The sequence below is a fragment of the Tupaia chinensis genome, unplaced genomic scaffold (genome assembly GCF_000334495.1).
Source record: "Tupaia chinensis unplaced genomic scaffold, TupChi_1.0 Scaffold145082_1, whole genome shotgun sequence".
Taxonomy (NCBI): domain Eukaryota; kingdom Metazoa; phylum Chordata; class Mammalia; order Scandentia; family Tupaiidae; genus Tupaia; species Tupaia belangeri.
In genome coordinates, this window is record NW_006204943.1 from 1186200 (window position 1) to 1209759 (window position 23560).

Consider the following 23560-nt stretch of genomic DNA (forward strand, 5'->3'; position numbering starts at 1 on the left):
AGCTACTAAGCCACCGCCAACCTCTCTTCTCTGCAACTTTGCAAAGACAGATAACCAAATTAGGTAGAGTGGAAATTTTAATACCCCCAGCTCTAACCAAATTAAATCAGCAATCACAAAGCAATGATTAGATACTCTTCACTTTTTGCAAAAAGCCAGGCATAATGCAAAATATTATTTTGGCAAGAAGTGATAGATAACTGCCAACTAATGTATTTGTATTCAAAGACACACATGCACATGCCTGTGAATATTTTTCAAGCTGCCAGTACTGGGATTTGAACTGAGGTTGGCCATATGGAAGCCAATTCTCCTAACTGCTGGGCTATAGGATCAGCTCAACCATGTTGTATTTAATTGTGTATCTTCTCTTGACTGTGATAGTTTTTCAGGTTCCTCTGTTTTTTGATGACCTTGACAGTTTTTAAAATTACCAGCAAAGTTTTGTAGTGTTCCTCAAATCATTGTACAAATAAAAGATTTGTCTGATATTTTTCTAACAGTTGAACTAGGGTTATAATTTTGGGGAAGCCCATGGAGATAAAGTGCCATTCTCATCACATCATATCAAAATATATATTATCAGCACGATTTACAACTATTGCTGTTAGCCTTGATCACCTGACTGTGTGTCAGCTTTCTTTACTGTAAACTTTTTAACGTCTCATGTCGCTTTCCATACTGCACTATTTGGAAGAAAGTTACTACAATTCACAATTAAGGAGTAGTGAGTTATGCTGAATTACTTGGAGATATTCTGCAAGGAGATTTTTCTATTTTCAATCATTATTTATTTGATCACATATTTATATCAGTATAGATATTTCTTTTGTACTTTGGGTTATAATCCACTACGACTTTATTTATTTATTTTTTGCTCAAATTATTCCAGTTTTGATCACTAGTAATTGTTTCCGGTGGGTCCTGTGTCCCTGTGACAGACTCCCATCAAACACGGGGTTTTGAGGACTTCTTTACTTTCTGGCAGACACTACGAGATACTTAAAGCTTCATTTTGTATATTTCCCGACCCAGTCCTAGAATTAGCACTTTCCCCAAGAAACCCTTGTTCTTTTTAACTGAAGAATGATATTAGAAACCAAGATCTGGGCGCCGGTTACGTAGTGTCTTTGGAAAAGTCATGATGCATTTTTGCACACAGAAAAACATGGAAAAATACGTCATGACTTTTCTGACTACCCAATATGTATTTTTAAACATAAATTACTAGAGCTAGACATGAAGAACAAAATGATGACATTTTGAAGGCATTAAAATGGGTGAATGGAAAGTAACAGAAAACTTTTAGCTTCATTTTTAAAACTGAATGAAAAAAAAAATCTTGGTAGCTTTTCACTTTGGGCATTTATTATAATCCAGAAGAAAATGTTATGAACTTCTATTTTACTGTGAGAGAGTCAATGTGATCAAGAAGGTGGCAAAGGCTAAAAGGACTCCTTAATATATATCTTTTAAAATGTAGATTCTCTACTAGACTTGAAATGAATTCATTTGTTTTGTTTTTTAATTTGTTATAGGGTGTGTGTGCTTTCTAGAGAGAGACCAAGGGAAAGTGAGAAAGCATGCCCATAAGGAATAGTCATGTCACAATCCTTTTTCCATCTCTTGTTCCTTTTGGGATTTTGAGTTCACATGCACACATGCCTGGCATGTTTCTCAAGTCACCAGGTCCAGGACTTGAACTGTAAAGTTGGTATGTGGGATCAGTCACCTTAGCCCCCACACCATCAGCTGGCCCACGACTCCTTGATATTTTAAGTGTATGGATTTATTTTTTTCTGAGAGAAGGAAGAAGCTCACCCAATAAGGTATTCATGCAGGACATGAACTCAGGACCTTCCCATGTGGCCTCAGAATCACAAAATATTGCACTACCACTGCACCTCCATGACTGGACCCCTTAATTGAATGTTGATTTGATATTTGTATTTTTTCAGCAAGAGTGTTGTTTTAATCTTTCAAAATAGTGTATGTATTCTCCGCTTCTCAATAGCAAAATAAAGGTTAGAGCTAATCATCTACATATATGAAATTGACATGATAAAGCCATGCATCCAGAAATCTAGGTTTGATAAGCCATACGCAGAGAAAACATATTAAGAGATTATCCCTGATAACTGAGGTCACTCCTCAAAACATCCTCTCTTTTGTTTTCCCTCTGGAGTGACAGGAAGGAGACAGGTGACAGAGGCAGGAAGCGTTTAGACATTAGTGGCAATCAACTACAGAAGTATCAAATCCCACTCAGTCTGGGCCTCCTCCCAGAAACCAATGTCCCAAACAGGGGGCAACCATTGTAGGATGAGCAGGCCTGATAAGCATCTGTTCTATTCAAGCAGATGGGATGAGAGCTTCTGAAGACTCTTCTTCACATCTCTAAGATCTCAACAAACTGTTGGTCCCACCATAAAGGAAGGCAGCTGGAGTTCTGGGGGAGGAAAAATATTCTCATCCAAACCAGACTGGTCATGTAAGAAAATACTTGGAATCTCATGCATACCTGTGAGTAAGCTAACAACATTTGCCTTTATTTTCAACTGTGCACCTGTATCTTGAAGTTAACTAACAAACTGACAGTCCATTTACTCACATCAGCAACAACAGGCTCAAGAATTAGGAAAGCTTCTGGACAAACTTTGCTGTATCATAGTGTGTATATAACATAATATAATAAATATTATATATGTGCATATATACATATATATATATACATTTGGAGATCATACAACAGTACATCTGACAATAGCAAAAGTTATCAGTCACTAGCTGGAATGGTACAAAGGCCCAGGAATAGGAACAAAATTCAGATAGTGTTCCAGAGTTTTGCTTATGCCCCAGTGCTGGTCAAAGAGTACAGGATGAAAGACCAGAGTCTGAATCCTGATTTTGCCATTCTCCAGTTTATTTTTATTATTATTATTTTTTTTTTTTGGAGAGGTTTTTGCTATAGGGCGCGTGCGCTCGCCAGACAGAGAGATACATAGAGACAGAAAGCGAGAAATCACCCCCCAGGGGGGATGGTCACACCGCAATCCCTTCTCCTCCGTTCTCCTCTCGGGATCTTGGGCACGCACGCACACGCGCTCGGCGTGAGATTTAAGCCACTGGGTCCGAGACGCGAACTGCGGTCGACTACGTGGGAGTCCAGCAACATAGCCATTACGCTAACTGCTGGTTCCCCCATTCTCCAGTTTCTTGAGCACAGGTAAGTTATTTCATAGTTTGGAGTCTCTGCTTTATCAAGTATATAGTAAATGGTTGAATCTGTTGAATATTACTACTATAATTATAATTCCATTATCTAATACACCTTATTCAGAGCCATAACTTAGAGGGGTAGTCTTAAGATCATCTAAATCAGTAGAGTCAAAGAGAAAACACCAGAGTTAAGACAACCGTATGGTAAATTTTCAATTCCTTCTAGTGGCTACGGTGTAATAAAGAAGGTGCTGAGACTGGAACCTAGAGCTGAAATGGGCGAAGAGGAAGGAGTCTGGGAGTGATGGAAGCGTCACGTTCCGAGGTGATCTCTAACAACTGTTATGTCTATTTGGGTACAGCAGACAGTGTGTAGGAGTGCTCACCCCTCCATTTCCTAACTCTTATCTGATGAGCACACTCATGGGAGAGTCACGGAAGGCTGGACATGCTTGTTTATGGCAGGTAATTATTTTGGTAGGTGTGGTCCCCTCCCAAGGAAAGAAAAAAACTAGGGGGCAAAGAAAAAAAAAAAAACAGGGACTGAGAGGTACTGCTGTGGAGGTTTTCTGCAGAAAAGCAGCATTTCTAATTTATGATCTGAAACTGAACTTGTTTAACAGGTGAAACACATTTTACTTAGTCCTCCAGGGCAGATAACAAGATCTTGCAATTCTTTGCTTCCCCCCTTCATAAATTCAAGGACAAGAAACCAAACCAGCCTACTGCTCTGAAAAATGATTGATAGCTATGAGATTTTACTAAATAATTTCTATGTAAAAATGATTTAAAAACCAGAGGAAGCCTTTAAAAAAAAAAAGTTTAAGTGTATGAGAGCAGCATTTCCTGCCAGAAGGATTTCCTGTTTCAAGCAACCACAGTGATGTGGAGAAACATCCGCCCTGTGGTTACAGCCTATGTTCCATGGCCCACTTCTCTGTTCTACTCACCCTTCCTCCCCAACGAAGGTGACATACAGCTTATTTCTCTGCAGATCTTTTCTGGAGTAGCCCATAATCTGATTAAAAGCATCTTCTAGTAAGTGATCTCTTCGGATAATTAACCTGTCATAAAGAAACAATTGGAAAAATACAGATTATTACCTAATCCTTATCTATCTAGAATGTGACACTTGCCATTTAATTTCAGTTTACCACAGTTAATTAGGTGAGAAGTGGAGTTACTTAATGTTGCCATCTACAGTCAGATGCATATTTTCTGCAGTTCTTAACAGCATTTACAACAGTTATGCAAGAAAACCACAGGTAAACAGAGCTCCCTACCTCTAGCCTGTGAAAACAATTCGAGAGGTCTTTGTGGGTGGTCAAATAAATTTATAACAGAAGGAAAATGATCATAAGACAACATTCGTGCACACACACACACACACACACACACACACACACACACACATAATACACCTTTGTTTAGTAAAGGAAGAACAACTCTACAAGGTGATATTTTAGGCCTTAGTACACCAAGACGAAAAACTCAACTACTAAGGTCCCAGAGAGATGACTGAGAATTGACATAATTGTGCTTAATTTAATTTTTTTATCTTTATTTTTTTTCCCCTATAGGGCACAAGTGCTTACCAGAGACAGAGAAAGAAAGAGGAAAAGTGAGAAATCACCCCCCAAGGGGGGATGGCCATGCCACAATCCCTTCTCCTCCATTCTCCTCCAAGGATTTTGGGCATGCATGCACATGCACCTCATGTTTTTCAAGCCACTGGGTCTGAGACTTGAACCATGAAGTTGGATATGTGGGATCTCGTTGCCTTAGCCACCACACTACCAGCTAGCCCTAATTTTTAAATTAAGTGAATCTTGAGATTGTCTAAGGGACAGATACAAATGAATGGTACTTGTAGCCTATTAATTTACTTGTGACAATGACAAAGTCACAGATATCAACTTGCCCTTAATGTAAATGGTTATAGACAAGGAGATGATAGAGAGGCTGGGCGCATGAAAACTAGATCTTCTAGGCCTGCATAAGGTCAAGTGTGAGAAAGGTAAAAGTCAGAGGCTCAGTGGTTGGGGCAGGTTGATGTCTCTTGAAAGTAATGAGTAAGCCCTCCCATGCATAGGGCAGGGAATCATGGGACAGTGGGGCTGGCTCCCAGCCCCTTTCTCAGGAATCCAAAGTTGGTGGTGCTCCATAATGGAGATCCTCCTGGATCTCCCCTCAGATGGCACAGTGATTTAGTGGGGGCCAGTGAAGGGCCAGAGATGGAAAGGGAAGGCAAATGGAGAAGCAAACATAATTCCAGAACAAAAGACAAGTTGATACTTTGGTTTCCCCATTTAAAGGGGGGGTGTATAAAAAAGGCAGAAAGGACATTCATGACACATTCTGTTGTGAAATTTGCTTCACAGAGAAAACTAGAGCTAAGTAGTATACCAACACTCAGCTCAGCTCAGGACATGGTAAACTTGCAACATAGGACAGGACAATAAATAGCTTTATAGCTAATGAATATACAGCAAGCCGACAGAGGTACTTTTCAAAAGAAAAAGATAAGCCAGATTTTTATTTTGCCTATACCTTCACATGGCAAGTGATAGTGTCTTAACTGCTTGTTTGAAAACCGTAAGCTTCATCATGCTTAATTCCAGAATTATATTAGATGATCCTATAATTTATAAATGCTGAAACAATTATGCTAACAAAAACAAAGGGTAGTCAGCACAAATCACAATCAATTCCCTAAATTTCCAATTGCAGCTCAGCCTTTCCCCATCTATAAATCATGTGGTTTGTATCACTTCGACTTACTTTAATTTCCCTGGGCCTTGTCCATAGCCTTTTGTCTCTAACTTCCTGTAAAAGTTCCTTAGTTTGGCTTCAAAATCTCGCTTGTAAGGGGCTGGAGCCCGGGCATTGGCACGCTGAGTACCTACAGCAAACCATAAAAAGAGGACAATATGGGTTTGTGCATTGTCTTTATGTTCATCACATCACCTTGAAAAAAAAACTACTACCACGTTAAGTAAAAGGAGGCAATATTTTAGCTTCTGTACTTTTCACCTTTCAAAGTTGAAGGCTATAACAAACATGAAGCCATGTCTTTGTGGCATTTTGATTGAGAGAAAAAAATAACTGTTTGAATAGTTACAACAGTGCCCATGTATTTCTCAAATATGTTCTCCTTTTCAGTCCAAACTAATGAGTCAAACAGTTATTCATGTCTGGTGGTAACTGTTCAGGATGGAATATCTGTGCTTGCCACTGAAATGATATCATAGCAATTAGACAGGAAGTTACAGTATAGGAGTATGTGGCATATAAGGCAAGAATCGTGAGCTTTTTTATCATTCAATCAAAATTCTTCACTCAAAGAATCCCCACAAAACTCCTTTTAGATATGCACTATAAGTAGGAGTGACTTTAGATACATAATTTACATAGATTTCATATTGCAGGGTAAAATAATCTTAATGTAAAAATAAAATTCAGACACAAATACAGAAGGCATATGTCTCCTGGTTGCATGAAAAGTAAATAATGCTAATATTTTCTGCATTACTGCAGTACTATGAATATCTACTGATTACTGACAGACATTTCATATGTCATTTGATTGAAAATATCTTTAATAAAGTGCAAAAACAACACAGTGTGTGCCTCTTTCCTTAGAAAAACCTAGGTTTGTGTCACAGGACAACTAAGCAACAAGCCAGTATATAAAACTGATGATGAATATGAGACTCAGACACAGAATTATGACAAAAACACTGACTAGTTCCACTAAATATTTTCCAACTCAACGAAAGAGACTAGAAACCCCAAACTACTAAGTCTTGTTCATTACACACCACATTAAGTTTGTCAAAGGTTTCTTTAACAAATGAGTCAACTAAATAGCTATTATTCATGGCTAATACTATGTTAGGTTCAGCCAGAGATGCCCCAAATGGATTAGATGGAGTTGCTAGAGAGGATATCTCAATTAAGGAGACAGAAATAAAATGTATCAAATAATTAGAGAATAATTAAGTCTTAAACTAGATGGTTTACAGATCACAAAGTAGAGGGAACTATACTCAACCCTATAGACCTATCTTGTGTATCACATTCTTTAAAAAAAAATATTTAAAATTAATTACAAGTTGACTCTTAGGAGATTTCAGTTAAAACAAAACAAAACAAACTCAAAAATGTAAATGGAATTTTCCCTTGAAAATTATTTGGGAGATTTGCAACAACTGGTATTATTTTCTTGGGGCTATTGTGGGCAGCTGCTCCATAAAATCCGGTGTGTGCTCTCTCCACTCTGTCACCGCCACTGGCTGTGAAGACCACCAAGGTACTGCATTCAAGAGCAGTGTTACCGAAAAGAAATGGCAATGTTACAGAAAAGTAATGAGGATGAGTAGAGATCAAAATGGAAAAGACCTTAGGAAAGAGGCTTAATTGGAACCAAACCTTGCAAACAAAGGAAAATCTATGTTGTACACTGGAATAGGGCAATAAGAGCCAGAATAAGCATCACTTGCATGTTTAGAAGACGATGAGGACACCCTGCTAATATGAAGCGAAGAGGAAGTGCTAGGTAAGAAATGGGAAACTAAACTGCTCAGAAGGGTTGGAGCCAAATGATAAGAGGAGTTTAGAAAACTGAGCTGAAGACTGGTGAAAACATGTGGAGAACAGCTTTTATAGGATCTTGAGCAAGGGGATAATATCTGAGTGGTGCTTTATTTAAGAAGTTCTTTTCAGTGTGCTGAGTGAATTAAGGGTGGGAAAGAGGAAAGGAGACTGGAGGGTGGAGACCCAGTTAGGAGTTGTTGCAGCAATCAAAGCCTGAGGGGATAAGCACCAGACTAGAGTGTGGTGACTCAGAAACATTCATAATGGGAATGGAAATAAGAATTGGTGACAGAATGGATAAGTCAGGGAGAGGAATGAGAAGGCTGATGATAACATAAAGTTGTTCAACAATAACAATAACAATAACCACCATTTGTTAAGTGCCTGCTATACATTAGAGTCCAGTAAATTATAGAGGGGATCTGGAGAAATCCTCACAATGAGTCTACAACGTGGGTATTATTACCATTACCACCACTTTGCAACTAAGGAAAATGAAGATACTGTTTCCTGTCCAAGTCACAGTCCAAGGACAGTACAATTGGGGTTTGAGCCAGATCTATCTGATGAATAAGCAGTGTGAGAAGTGATGCTGATTGATGGGGGCATATGAAGCTTTACACCTATTGAGTTGGAGACAACAGCTGGTTGATGCATGTGCTCTAGAGGCACTTGAAAGTACTGGAGATGGGGTGAGAGATCAGGGCCACACTTGTGGATTAAACATGTTAGTAATAAAAAGTACATGGCACTTTATGCAGTGTCTGCCTAAGAAGACATAAGAAGCCCTAAGTGTTAGCTGTTACTGTTATCTGCATAGAAATAAGTACTAAAGACAAGGGAAATATGCTGGGATTTTAGGAATAGATTTTTACAAAACTGGCTATTGATCAATAATATGTCTGGAGATCTATTTGTGTTATTGTGATTTTTTTACCCAAAGAGCAAGAGTTATGCTGTAGAGAAAAAACAACCTTAGATTTAGGAAGCAGCAGAGACTCCTAAGCAGTGGTTCTCAATCTTGACTATACATGAGAATCACTTAGGAAGCTTTGGAAAAAAAAAAATCCCAATATTCAGGCCATACCCAAGGTGCATTACATCAGAATCTGTGGGAGTGGGACCCAGGCATAAGTGTTTTATACAGCTCTCCAGATGAGTCCAATGGGTAGCCACAAATGAGAACCACTATATTCTCATAGAAAGGTCAAGTGTAACCAACTAAACACGTGGGCAGCATCTATGCTAATGCAGAGTGAGTGTTTTCTGTGTATTTGAAAGGCATTGTCTGAAACACAAGAAATATGATCTTTGCCAGCACAAAGCTGCTCTCCTGGATGGATCATGGACAGGGCAGTGCAGTATGAGTCCACTCAGGTGACACAATACACTTGCTGGTGCTCCAGTCAGAGAAGTGGTAGACCAGTAAGCCCAGATAGTTCAGTGAGCAGCCATAACGAATTAGCTTTTGAAAGCACAATCAATGATAGGAGAGGAGAAAGAAAGACCAAACAAAAATCATTCAAGACTCAAAATGAACATGATTCTTTAGGAGATGATTTCTTTCAAAAAAAATAGCACATGTAATTGAAATATATAATTTGATGCTTAAAAGAATATGGGACATACCATGCTGTATTCCTTCAGCATCAGTACAGACACAATAAAAATTAGCTGTCTCCATTTGCACTGTAGGTAAAAGGATTTAATTGTGGAGACTCTGCAGATTGAAACTGTTAGATGCAAAAATTCATTTGCTCATAGTTCTATTATGAAAATAATCGTTTACCCATTAATTCATCATTTAAAAGTTACTGTAAATTATACTGTTGACCTTTGTCATATTCTTGATACAAATCAAGTACAACTGCCAAGAAATACCAGGGCGGGAAGGATGTTACTTCTACTTAGAAAATAGGAATTGTTCTTGGAAGATGGAGCTAATATATTTGAATGAATGGGAATCATGACGGCAAGTGAAGTTCTAGGATATAACACTTTTATAGCAAGAGTAACTTTATGGTCTTCATAGTCTTGAAAAAGGAAGTCAGATACAAGAAGTTCAATGTTACATCTAATAAACAGTCAACTACAAGGCTGAATTCATGTGTGGTTATCATATGCTAGTTATTTGCAGGGGAAAAATTCAGTAAGAGATATTAGGGGGCTCATCTTTGTTGTTGCCAGGCAGACCTAAAGAATTTCCATACAGTGTAAGAGTATGTGTGTTTCTATACACAAGAACTCTGACAAACTATTGCCAATGACACTAGAAAAATTTTGGTATCAAATTCCTGAGCAGTATGAGTCTTTGATTCTGTCTGTGTGACTCGGATCCCAGATTGCCTTAATGACAGGCACTCTACATAGGTCAGGAATTGGAGGTTGGCTGAACCCAGATGGCTCCAGGTCTCTTTCCAGGCAGAGCTCAGAGGCCCACCTCTTTCTTGTTTCACTTTTTTAAGAAAGTCTATGGGACCAGCAGATGGCATAATGGTCATGTCACTGGACTTCCACGTAGTTGACTGTGGTTCAAGTCCCAGACCCAGTGGCTTAAAACTCACGCCAGGTGCATGGGCGTGCACGCCCAAGATCTCAAGAGGAGAGTGGAGGAGAAGGGACTGTGGCTTAGCCATCCCTTCAGGGGATGATTTCGCACTCTCTGTCTCTCCAGCAAGTGCATGTGCCCTATAGCAAAAATCTCTCTCTCAATAAAAAAGTCTGTATTTAATTTAAGAAATCACATGCTGGCAATTTATAGTTGTATATATTTATGAGGTACAAAGTGATATGATTTTTTACTACAATGGGGAATGATTACATTAAGCTAATTAATGTAGTCATTGCCTCAAATATTTGACATTTTTTTGCAATGAGATTATTTGAGACTTACTCTTTCAGAAACATTGAAATGTACAGTAATCAATTATTAGCTGTCTTTACCATATTGCTCAATGGATCTTAAAAAATCAAACATTCATTTTATCTGACTGAGACTTTGTCTCCTTTGATTATCATCTCTCTACTCCCTCTCACCCTTCAGTCTCTGATAATGACAATTCTACTCTCTGCTCCCATAAGTTCAATTATTTTATATTCCATATATAAGTGAGACAGGTAGCATCTGTCTTTCTGTGTTTGGCTTATTTCATTTAGCATAATATTTTCCAATTCCACTTATGTTGCTGCAAGTGACAAAATTTCTTCCTTTTAAAGGCTGAATAATCTACTGTGTCTATGATTTTCTCCTTCTTTTTCTTCTTTTAAAAATAATTCCCTGTTAGTGAATGAGAACAAATTATCAAGCATTGCCATAATGTCTGGAAGACTCTAGCTTCTGAAATATAGCTCAATACTAGCACTTAAGACAAAACACCTCCAAAAGAACTGTCATAAAGCACAAACACTAAAGTCCTTGCATTTTGCTTTATTATCTAAGAACAGTAACAGGCCCTTGAGTCATTTTTTGAGCTTGCTTATGCTCATGTACATATTTCTTGAAAAGAGCATCCTGATGCTTTAATTTTTTTCAGATTTTGGCAAACGTCTTGGCAAAGAAGCAACTTATTAAAGTGAGAATATCAAAGGACATGCCAATGACAAGTGTCCTCTGCAGCACTAGGGGTGAGGACAAGGGAGACTAACCACCACAATGGCAAAATTAAAATCTCCGTATTGTGATAGAGACAGTATCTGGGGCTTCAATCTCTGGGGTACAACTCCTCAACTCTACCTACCCAGGGAGCATCCTTCCTTTATGTTATTGGGTTGTCAGAAAAGTCATGGCACATTTTTTGCATAGAAAAACAGAAAAAATATGTCATGACTTTTCTGACAACCTAATATTTGGCTCCTAGATCATCTTTATAGAGTTGGGCTTAGAGAAGGGATAGATGTTTTGCTAAACAACCCCAAATGGGAGAAATCTATTGATTATCATGTAAAGTAATGTCATTGACTAGACTGATATGCAGTGTATTCATGATGGACAAATGCTGTAGTGATACACAGTGATTAAAGGTTAAAAAATTATAAAAATAAATAAAAAGAGAGAAGGGATAGAAGAGTTTTTCTAAAAACAGGCATAAAACTACTTCAGAGGCTATAGAAAGCTGAGGTGAAAGAGCTGGAGAGAGTAAAATCCAGACAGATAAAAGAAGAGAGAGAAAAAGAGAGGGAGTCAGAGAGAGGGAACAGAGAAGAAGGAACGATTATGAAAAGAGCAGAGGTAACATAAGGTAAGATGCTGGGAATTTTCAGGGAGAGAGATCACTGATAATGATGATCCCCCAAATCATGAAACATCCCCTATGTGCTGTGTATAAGAAATTGAGAAGAAAAATAATGTATTTATAAAAGAGTTTCAGCAATAGTGGATTCAACAAATTCTTATGTAGTTAAAGTCATAGCTTTAGTTACCTGGAAAATTTACGTAAGACAGCCCATCTCCAATAGTATTAGATAAATTAGGTGTTATTGCATTTAAATTCCTAGAAATATGCAGCTTAAATAAACTTTTAGGTCCCCTATTTGGCATAGTAACCCATATGGAGTTTGAAAAGATCTTTTCCTTCTGGCATAGCTGAAGTTGGGATTGGCATTATAAGGATCCTAGAAAAACAAACCCCCGCATTCCAAAATTTTGACAAATTTTAGGTGAGTGTTCTAATGGCTACAAAAAGCAGTGAGTCAAAGTTTCCAAAGTCCCTCTCTCTTCTGTACTTGAAAAGACATGGAAATGTGCTTGGAATGAGGAAAAGTGTAGAAAGTTTACCAGGTTCCTAGGCATTCTGAATAAAGATCATTAAAATTTATTACTGTTGTAATTTTCACGATATTATTCTCAGACCACTCAAATTCTAGTCATAAGAAGAGGGATCAGACCCCTTTTGAAAATTGGTTTGGAATGTTGCTTTCACAAAATCTTCAGGAATACTGGTAGAAGGAGAACTATTTTATTTAAAGAAACAGAAGACTCCTCCACAGGGAAACGAGGCCAGCTATTTCTGCCCTTGTATCATGTGGAATTAGTTAGAGTTACTTCCATCGATATCAGGCAGCCCATCCCAATTTCAAGATCAAACAAAGCCCACTAAAACAGAGTAGGCCAAAAATATGGACATAATTCTCCCCGAAAATTAAAACCACCACAAACACTGCTAGTAATTTAGATATATTCGGGTTACACATGTCTTTGGAAAATGTTTAACTCTAAATCTAAGTTTGCAAAATGCATTTTATGGCCACCATGGATTACTGATATGCATTTGTGATGCTAAATGAAGAAGAGAACTTACTCACTACTTAGAATGTTCACACAGTTTCGAAGACTGTTCAGCCACCCTTTAAAGGAATGACTTGACTCTGCATGGTTCAGGAAGACAGAATCTGGTGATCACTCTCTTTCTCAGAGAGGAAGCGTTGCCATAAAGGTCTGGAAAGGTCATCCTTGACTGACATATGCAATAATCCACATGGCTTCATTTCTTAACCATAACACAAGTAAGGGATGATCCATTTTAAACTACAGTACAGGTTCTTACTAGTACAAAGACTAGTCGGAATGATTAAATATACAGGCAGTCTGCTCTGCAAATCAGGTAGAAATGAATTCATACGTTTTAGTTATTAGTGATTCAAATATGCATGAAGTAGACTTCTCAGAGGATAGTTTCAAGAAAGAAAGAAAAGCATAGAAATTAATGTGTATTGGATACTTATGTTCCAGGTACTAGATGAGGTGTTCTCCCAAAAACAACCATGGGAAATGAGGTAATTATTGTTATTTTATAGAAAAAGAAATTTGGGACCAGCAGTTAGCGTAATGACTATGTCACTGAACTCCCATGTAGCTGACTGCAGTTCGAGTCCCAGACTCAGTGGCTTAAACTCATGCTGGGCACATGTGCGTGCGTGCCCAAGATCCCAAGAGGAGAATGGAGGAGAACGGATTGTGGCGTGGCCATCTCTCCTGGGGTATGATTTCTTGCTTTCTATCTCTCTGTCTCTCTCTCTCTGTCTTTCTGGTGAGGGCACGCGCCCTATAGCAAAAAAAAAAAAAAGAAAGAAAAGAAAATAAACTCAGGCTCAGGGAAGGAAATAAATTACCCAAAGTCACACAGTGGCTAAATGACTGAAACCAGTTGTGAATTCCACTAATTTTTCCTCTTCATCTTTTAACTTACAGGCTGTTACAGACATATTTCCTTTCAGTCTGTGTAATTGAAGTAAGTATCCAAAGTTGACCCGTGCATTTGTCCGCAGGGCCCTTGGTCCTGCACTGCGTTGATGGCTGCTTCTTTACCTCGTTCCTCAAATCCTTTCCTTCCACTCAAACCCAGTGACTGATCTCTGCACACACATGTCAAACTTCACCACCCTAAAAGCCTTTCCTTCACTGCCCCTCTCCTAATTACTGCACTGTTTTGCTTTCTTTTCTTCTTATTTTTAGAGAGAGACATTTGCTGTAGGGCACATGTGCTCACCAGAGAAAGAGAGAGACAAAGAGACAGAAAGTGAGAAATCACTCCCCCCAGGAGGGATGACCATGCCACAATCCCTTCTTCTCTGTTCTCCTCTCGGATCTTGAGCACACACGCACACGTGCCTGGCATGAGTTTTAAGCCACTGGGTCTGGGGCTCAAACTGAGGCTGACTACGTAGAAGTCCAGTGACGTAACCATTACACCATCTGGTGGTCCCCTTCTTTGCTTTCTTTTTACCTCCATACATCATGTAAAGAGCATTGTACACACTAGGCTTGTATTTTACACAGAATATCTTTGTACCTAGTCACAGTCCAGTTTCTGACCTATCACTTCCTAAAGCCTGCTTTGACAAAGACCATTTACAATTTGACAATTTTCAAATCTAGTGGCCCTTTAGCCTTTCTGAACCCTTCGACCATTTGGCCCTGTAATCACTCCTCACTGACACCTGGCTCCCCCAGAAAGACTTTCCTAATTCTATTCCAAAATCTGCCAACTCTCTCTCTTTCATTTGCGTATCTACCTCGACTCATCCCTTAAATACTGGAGTTCCTTATATCACCATTCTTTATTTTGTCTCTTTGCTCACTGTCCCTGCCCCCCATTCCTTTAACCTACACCCTGTGCTTCAATTGCTACCACTACACTGAATTCCTAGTAGCAACCCTCTCCTGAGCTCCACAACTATCTTTTCCAGGTGTCTTTGGGCCTCTCCAATTGATGGCCCAAAGATTTATCAATGAAGCATGTTCAAAACCAATTAATTTAATCTTTCCCCTCCAGCTTAACCTTTTTCCTTTCTTAGTGAATCGTACCATCTGCCTAGTAGTCTAGGCAGTAAGGACCTATGAATCTATCTTGACTTTCCTACACAGAAACTAAGTCCTGATGTCTTTATATTTTTCCTAGCTTTAGATTCATTCCCTTGTCTCCACCTCCAAGGCCACTGGCTGGGCCAGCCTTCTATCATGTCACTGGAGCTAAACGACAGGCCCCCAGATGGTTTCTTTGACCCATCTCTAGTCTTCTAATCTATCCTTCCTATTGCCATCAAACTGACCTTCATAAAACAGAATATTACCAGAGTTCCTCTGTTTATGTTCTGTAACTTCACAAGGACTACAAAGTAAGGCTTCAATGACCCGGTTATACCCTATCTTTCTAAACTGAGCTTTGAGAACTTTCCTTCACTTTATCTATTAATTTGCCCTAAATAATAGTCATGCTTCTGTGACTTCACTTACATTACACCATTTGGCTGATGTCCTCCTTTCTTTGGTCCACCTGGTAAACTCTTCATCATCTTTCAAAGCTCCATTTCATACCTACTATCTTCATCTTTCCCCAAACACCCCACCCCACACTCTGAAGAAATCGTTGTTCCCACCACTCTGTTCCCATACAGCTCTTCATTACAGGACTAACAACAGAGCTTTACAGAGTCATTTGTTGACTCACTGCACCATCATGAATTCTTCAAAGGCAGAGACTGTATTATTCATCTTTGTAGTACCAGGGTCTAATTCAGTGCTTGGGATCATAGTTGGATGCTCCATAAATCTGTGTTAAATGAACAAAGTAATAGGCCTTTTCCTGTTTGTGGTATACAGTTAGGCTATAGCTTCACTATAACAACAGTATGTGAAAACACACGTCAAATATATCAAAGAACACAGAGTAGCTTTTGGTGACACACATGACGTTGGAGTTTCTATTGGAATAGTTGTAAGTTCTGATAGCTTTTAAAGTGTGAACAAATATTACCTATAATAAGGATATTGTCAACATCATATACCTTCCTTTAAAAAAATTCATTTTCTAAGTTGTATTTTCTACCACTAATTCATTCATCGATTCATTCATTTACTCCTCCTCTTTCAAAAAGAGTTTGAATTTACAAATTTTAGTTTATCTATTAATATGTTCAATCTGCCTGTCAATCTCTATTCTTGCTACTTAATGCAGTTAGTGGACATGACAGGAAAAGTTATCCAACTCTGTAAGATTGAATAATTTGAATTCTAGATTATTTCTTGAGGGTAGAGATTTTATTTTTATTTTCTGTCAAATCAATCTCCTCACCAGAGCTTTTTAAATCCAAGAAGCTAACATAGTATTTCATACTCAATATTTTTCAAGATACAGTATACAGCATAATGAAAAGTAAATTCTATGTCTGAGTATGTCATATTACTAACATTTATCTTCCTATTCATTTTCTTCCTGCCAAAATGAATCCCCATGGAAACAAGCCACTCTTCAAAGATAGGAAGTGCCACACACCATAGTCTTCTGCTTGCACTAAAGATGTATCCGAAGCATTCCTTTCCGTTCCTTTATGAAGCAGCAAGAATCTGACTTGCAGTCTCACTCCTTAGAGAACTCCCTGAAAGCAGTAGATGGACTCACCTGGTGAGTTCTGAGGAGACGACACGGGGGAGCCACGTGGGGACTGACAGTAGCTGGGGTGGAGTAAGGCATGTGGAGGCACATAGGACATTATCTCTTCCTCAAATAAACTGGGAAAGACAAGAAACAAAATGTGTCCATTAGCCCAAGAAGTAGGGAAGGCTTGCTTTCCATAATATGGAGTAGAGTTCTGTCTCACTCTGATCCATTCTATTGGCAATCTGGTTCACATCTCAAAGGGAGCCACTTGTCCCTTTCTCCTACAGATAATCCTTGGTGGTTATCTGTTTTCTACCAACTCTGAACAACATGGTTTCCATTTACCATTTTAACATGTGAGTTTGAATATATACATTTGTTTGAAAATTATGCCTGAGTTTTTAGATTTGGAAATAAGATTTAAACACCACAGACAATGTTTATTGAGACTCTACAATAAATATATAGAGCATGTTCTATATGTCCATTCTAAGAAATATACAACAGATCTCAGTCCTCAAAGAGTGTAGGATTTAACTGGAGAATTAAAACAAAGTGGTGCCAATAGGTGGCATAGTGGTTAAGGTGCTGGACTCCCACACAGCTAACTATGGTTCAAGTCCTCGACCTGGGAGTTTGAAAATCATGCTGGACACGTGTGTGTGCATACCCCAAATCCCTGGAGGAGCATGAAGGAGAAGGGCATGGCTATCCCCCTTCAGGGGTGATTATTCACTTTCCTTCTCTGTCTCTGTCTCTCTGGCAAGTACACATATATCTATGGCAATAACCTTGGAAAAACAACAAAATAAAGCAAAACACCTCTTAAATCATTATGACTGCTAAATAACTAGTTTTCTCAGTTACCCTGGTTTTATACCACTTATCATATGTGAAAATTTAGATTGTAGATTATTCAATTGACTTCTTTCTCCTTGATATTGACATTTCTGATACTCTCCTAAGAGATATTAAAGGCAGACCTGAGATCTTGGAATCCTAGACTTCATGCTAAATATTATTATAAAGAGAAGTACTACTAATTGTAATTAATCTCAAAATAAATTAAGAAGTATCTATGGAAAGTGATTACATCCTTATGAATGAATTTACCTACACAGCAAAGAAAAATATTTTTTCGGTGACAATCAATGGGGCAGTCAAAATTGTGACAACTATAAAGTGGAGAATTAACAATGGTCAGGGTCAAGATGATCATAGATAAGGTCAGCCTGCAGCATGATGGTTATGTGGTTGGATCCCACATAGCTGATCACGTGGTTCAAGTTCCAGACCCAGTGGCCTACAAAACATGCTGGGCATGTGGGTCTGCATGCCCAAATACTGAAAGGAGGGAAAAAATGAAGGAGAAGGGATTGTGGTGTGACCATTCTCCATGGGGTGTGTTTTGTTTCTATTTCTCTCTCTGGCAAGTGCACCTGCTCTTTGACAAATTAAAAAAACAAATCATCACAAATACTATGAATGGGATCGTTAGCACTCGGGGATTAAAACACACACCACACACGCACGCACACATGCACACAAACATTATCTGAGTGCTCAGAACAGTTTTCCCTTTAGCTCTATGTTGCTTACAGTGGTGGGTGTCCCAACCACTGGGCAGAGCAAGGCATTATTTTATTATGGCTTGCCTACATTGCAGGGATAATATTAAAAATGAGAAAGTCTTGGGACCAAGAGTTGGCGTAATGGCTATGTTGCTGGACTCCCATGTAGTCAACCATGGTTCGAGTCCTGGACCCAGTGGCTTAAACTCACACTAGTCGCATGTGCGTGTGTGCCCAAGATCCCAAGAGGAGAATGGAGAAGAAGAGATTGTGGTGCGGCCATCCCCCTCAGGGGGGTGATTTATCACTTTCTGTCTCTCTGCCTCTCTCTTGTCTTTCTGGTGACTGGCGAGTGCATGTGCTCTATAGCAAAATACTCTCAAAAAAAAAAAAAAAAAAAAAAAAAGGAAAAAAGTCTTTTGAAAACTTGCTTTTTTCCTTCTAAACTACTCTGAAATTTAAAACCAAGGCTGAGCTAACCTCAGGAAACAAAATACAATACAATTGGTCAGTTTTATGAAGAGCAATCAAATTGGCTGTTGAATGTTAGAGACCAAATTTCAACTTTATGATCTGATTTCCCAAACCTAAACTCTGAAAACCATAAAACAAATAAACAATCCCTTGACTCAGCAAAAGTGGACAAAGCACATTTTGAGGAAAGAACTGTAAAAGAAAATATAAATAATATAAATATGACTTCTCGTTGACACTGAAGAGGTAAGTGCTGTATGCCTTATTCAGACTCTTCTATTCGATTCCATGGGGGGAGGGGGGATTTCATTCATTAGTCTCTATAACCTTCCTCTTCTCCAATACTACTTCCTTTACCAGTGGGGTGAAAAAAAATTAAACAGATCTCTGTGATAACAAATGAAGTCTGAAATAAATTACCACTCCATTAACATACTAAATATTCAACACAAGTACTTCCACAATTCTTTAAGAATAAAGGAGACAATTTTAGGTTATCAATGTAGACATTATTTTCAAAAATGTTCCATAATACCCGATGATAAGAGACTTTCTGCTTTAAGAGCTAGTATTACGTACCTCAGCAACATAACAAGGTCTGCATCACTGGAAAGGCGCACCAATCCTGGGGTCCCTTCAGTTCGGATAAATTGGATCTTCTCCCTGTTCAAGCAAAGAAACAGCTGAAAATATATGTGATAGGCTGGGGACATAACTCAGTGGTAAAATATGTTTTCTTTTCTTTCTTTTTTTTTTTGGTGGGGTATAGGTTATGTGTGCTCATTGGAGAGACAGAGGAGAGAGAAAGAAAGTGAGAAATCACCCCCTTCTCTCAGGATTTTGGACACACATGCATATGTGCCTGGTGTGATTTTCAAGCCACTGGGTCCAGCACTCAAGATGTGAAGTCAGCCATGTGGGATCCAGCACCTTAACTTCCATGCCATCTGCTGCCCTGATAAAGCACATTTTTAACAATGATCATTACACTTTTTGGTACCTATTATGTGGCAGCTACTGTGTGATACCCTATGAATACACATCTAAGAGAAGTATCATCAAAGAAGGACCTTGTGAACACCAACATCTCTCAATTCCAACACCAGAAATAAAGGATTCTTTCATTGCTTTCATAGTTTTGCTGACAGGTAATAGTACCGTCCAAAACAACTAGTTGTAGACCTGAATGTAAGCAATAAGCTTAGGCTGATCCCCCGTTGCTTCAAAAGGGATTGTGTAGGGATATTCATCTACGTTCCTGAGGACAAACCTTTAAGTCAGGTGTGATGAGTTCATTCCTACTTGGAAGGAGGTGGCAGCTATGCATTATATAGTCAATAGAAAAGCATATATATCTCTTTGGTATATTTTTGCTATAGGGCACATGCAATTCTTGGAGAGAGAGAGTGACAGAAAGTAAGAAATCACCCCCAAGGGGATGGCCACACTGCAATCCCTTCTTCTCCATTCTTCTTTCAGGATTTCGGGCATGCATGCACATGTGCCTGGCCTGAGTTTCAAGCTGCTGAGTCCAGGACTTGAACCATATGATAATCCAGCAATGTAACCATTACACCATCTATTGATCCCCTTGCATATGATTTTTTTAAAATAAAATAAGTGGGAAATTAAAATCCTTGCAGTTACTACAGCTGGTGAAGTACATTATACACACACTTGTGCAAATGTCCACATACATGTACATATCAAACACAACAATGTGAGTTATTACTACTATTATTTTATTTTAGAGATGTGTAATAATACCAGTTTTCTCTTTTTGGTTTATGAGTCATCTTCATGTTACTGTTTTCAACTCAGTATATAAATACAGCTTTATTAAAATTTTTCACTAGTTTCTTTTCCTCATTTATATCATGCTATTTCAGAGCACACTATATTATTTTTTTATAAGTTGAGGAATAAAAACTGTACACTATGGTACTGAAACCATTACATTTGACTGGAACATAGAGGCCAACACAAATATGCAAATTCACTCTGAGTACTAAGGAAAATATATTCTGATTACTGTACCATGAAATAAAATATATATCTCTGATGTATTTACTAAGATTTAGTGCTTATCTATAGAGCATCTTGATTTTACTAGTTGACATTTTTATAAAGATGCACTGCATTTTATACTTCCAAATTCCAATTTTCTTCTTAATATTGCTTATAGATTGACACACAGTGAGATGGAAGGCAGATGAACTATTCCCAAATGCACAGAAAAGTCAACTGATACGCCCTTAGCCACAAAGCTTACAAAGCATGATAAACTGAGTTCTGATCATGGTTTCTTCTGGCTAAATCTGTTTCACATAATATGGTAGAATATGAATCATCTAAGTTTACTATTGCCAAATTTTCTTTTCTGTCCTTTCTTTCCAGTAGCTGACTACTATAAAAAAAAAAAAAAAGACTATTGAGTAATAAATGGCAACCCTGTATATAAAGAAACTTTAGAAAGCCAGCCTTTCTGCATAATGTTATTTCAGCTTGAAGGCCTGAACCAGGCAGAACATTTCCCCTCAAATGTTGGACTCATATGTCTGAAGCACATGATGGAAGCCAAGGCCCATTATCTGGTGAATGGCTTTTTTGATAAGAGATATAAGCATTGGTTTAACAAAGCTAAAATAGAGAAAAGTTATCTTGGAGAAAAATTAACAATAGCTTAACCAGAAGAAGTACTCTTATAAGGGTCAGTAACAATATGCTTTGATCTTGAAGAATCAAAAGCCATCTCCAACAAATATGCAGTTTATCTACTTAGTCTATCATCACAGGGAATCCAGGCAAATAAAACAAAACCGAAAAACAAACAGGCTGAACATTCTCCTCAACTTCCTTAACTGGAGCGACACAGGACAAGTTGAATGATGATAAAGATATCATGCTTTGGACCGTGGCCCGTAGGTTTCCTGTGAATAAGAAAAACATCATAGCTTCCTGAGTCACAAGGATGATAGAGTGAGGAAAGGAGAGGAGGACAGCACCAGAGGAAGTGTGCCAAGTGGGAAACTTTTCATCACTTTCCAGATATTAACTACTAAGCAGTGAAGGCAACTGGTCTGATATTTCAGGCAAGAACACACCAGAGACAGGCTGAGACTAGTTGTCTACCGAGCCAGTTAACGTATCACAAGGACAAGCGATGGGTCATATGCTTCCTGGAGCCAGACACTGAACGTGTCATCTGATGTACATAACATCACAAAACTATCTTATACTAACATTCATCCTTTCAGAATTCATTCTTTCAAACATTTTTTGAGAGCCTACTATGTGCCGGGCATGGTACTACATACTGAGAATGCAATAGGAAGTAAAACAGTGGCTTCCTCAAGAAGTTTATGGTACAGTGGAAGAAAGAAAGTCATCAGGCAATTTTAGTATTAGTTGAAAATATTTAAGTTGTGCTGGTCATTAAACTGAACTTTGTTTAGGCTTTACATCTGTTTGTAGTCTAGACAGGCCTTTATTAAGTGCTTTCATGGAGAAACAAAGAAGGTTCTATCAAGAAAGCAGATTAAGGCTGCAGAACAGAGAGTAGTCAGCAGACATCCTCAGAAATGTTACCCATCTTTTCCGAGAAAAAAAAAAGAACTACTTCTTGGTTATCAGGTATTTGCCCATTACTCCACAGACTAGTGCTTCTCAAACTGGTATCCTTGACTACTGAACTCTTCAGATATAAGCTTGAGTTCTGCAAGAATTTTTAAATTTTGTGTTTGGACTTTGATGATCAAGAGAGCTAAAATGATATAAACATATTTTGGACAATATGGACAGTATTTATGACTAAATATTGTCATGGGACTTTGTGTCCCATCTCTGTGTTTACAAGGCAGTTGATCTCAAGGGATCAGAGATGACTGTTAAAGTGTTGGTGAGCAGGCTGCCCTCAGGTTAGCAGGGCCTTGATGTAAATATAACAGTCCCTGCCTGTCCCTCATCCATAATTCTCTTACTGATTAAAAAAACAAAACGGTTCTGTTGCAATATTAATTTGCATTACAAAAATGATCAAGTGAGTCTAAGTCATGTATGTATGTAGAAATTGCCATAGGCCAAAGAGAAAGCAAAAGTGATAAGAGACTTTCTGCTTTAAGAGCTAGTATTACGTACCTCAGCAACATAACAAGGTCTGCATCACTGGAAAGGCGCACCAATCCTGGGGTCCCTTCAGTTCGGATAAATTGGATCTTCTCCCTGTTCAAGCAAAGAAACAGCTGAAAATATATGTGATAGGCTGGGGACATAACTCAGTGGTAAAATATGTTTTCTTTTCTTTCTTTTTTTTTTTGGTGGGGTATAGGTTATGTGTGCTCATTGGAGAGACAGAGGAGAGAGAAAGAAAGTGAGAAATCACCCCCTTCTCTCAGGATTTTGGACACACATGCATATGTGCCTGGTGTGATTTTCAAGCCACTGGGTCCAGCACTCAAGATGTGAAGTCAGCCATGTGGGATCCAGCACCTTAACTTCCATGCCATCTGCTGCCCTGATAAAGCACATTTTTAACAATGATCATTACACTTTTTGGTACCTATTATGTGGCAGCTACTGTGTGATACCCTATGAATACACATCTAAGAGAAGTATCATCAAAGAAGGACCTTGTGAACACCAACATCTCTCAATTCCAACACCAGAAATAAAGGATTCTTTCATTGCTTTCATAGTTTTGCTGACAGGTAATAGTACCGTCCAAAACAACTAGTTGTAGACCTGAATGTAAGCAATAAGCTTAGGCTGATCCCCCGTTGCTTCAAAAGGGATTGTGTAGGGATATTCATCTACGTTCCTGAGGAC

General features: G+C 38.5%; 1 protein-coding gene across 2 annotated transcripts in view; it reads right to left on the minus strand.

The window, feature by feature from the left end:
- HECW2 (HECT, C2 and WW domain containing E3 ubiquitin protein ligase 2) overlaps positions 1-23560 on the minus strand; it is a 248764-nt gene that overhangs the window by 33573 nt on the left and 191631 nt on the right. For both annotated transcript variants that reach the window (XM_027767973.1, XM_027767974.1), the window contains exons 17-20: positions 22874-22957; positions 16713-16822; positions 6001-6121; positions 4170-4283 (exon numbers count right to left, since the gene is read on the minus strand). In XM_027767973.1, coding sequence (XP_027623774.1) covers positions 4170-4283; positions 6001-6121; positions 16713-16822; positions 22874-22957 — 429 coding nt within the window. The remainder of the gene's footprint in view (positions 1-4169; positions 4284-6000; positions 6122-16712; positions 16823-22873; positions 22958-23560) is intronic.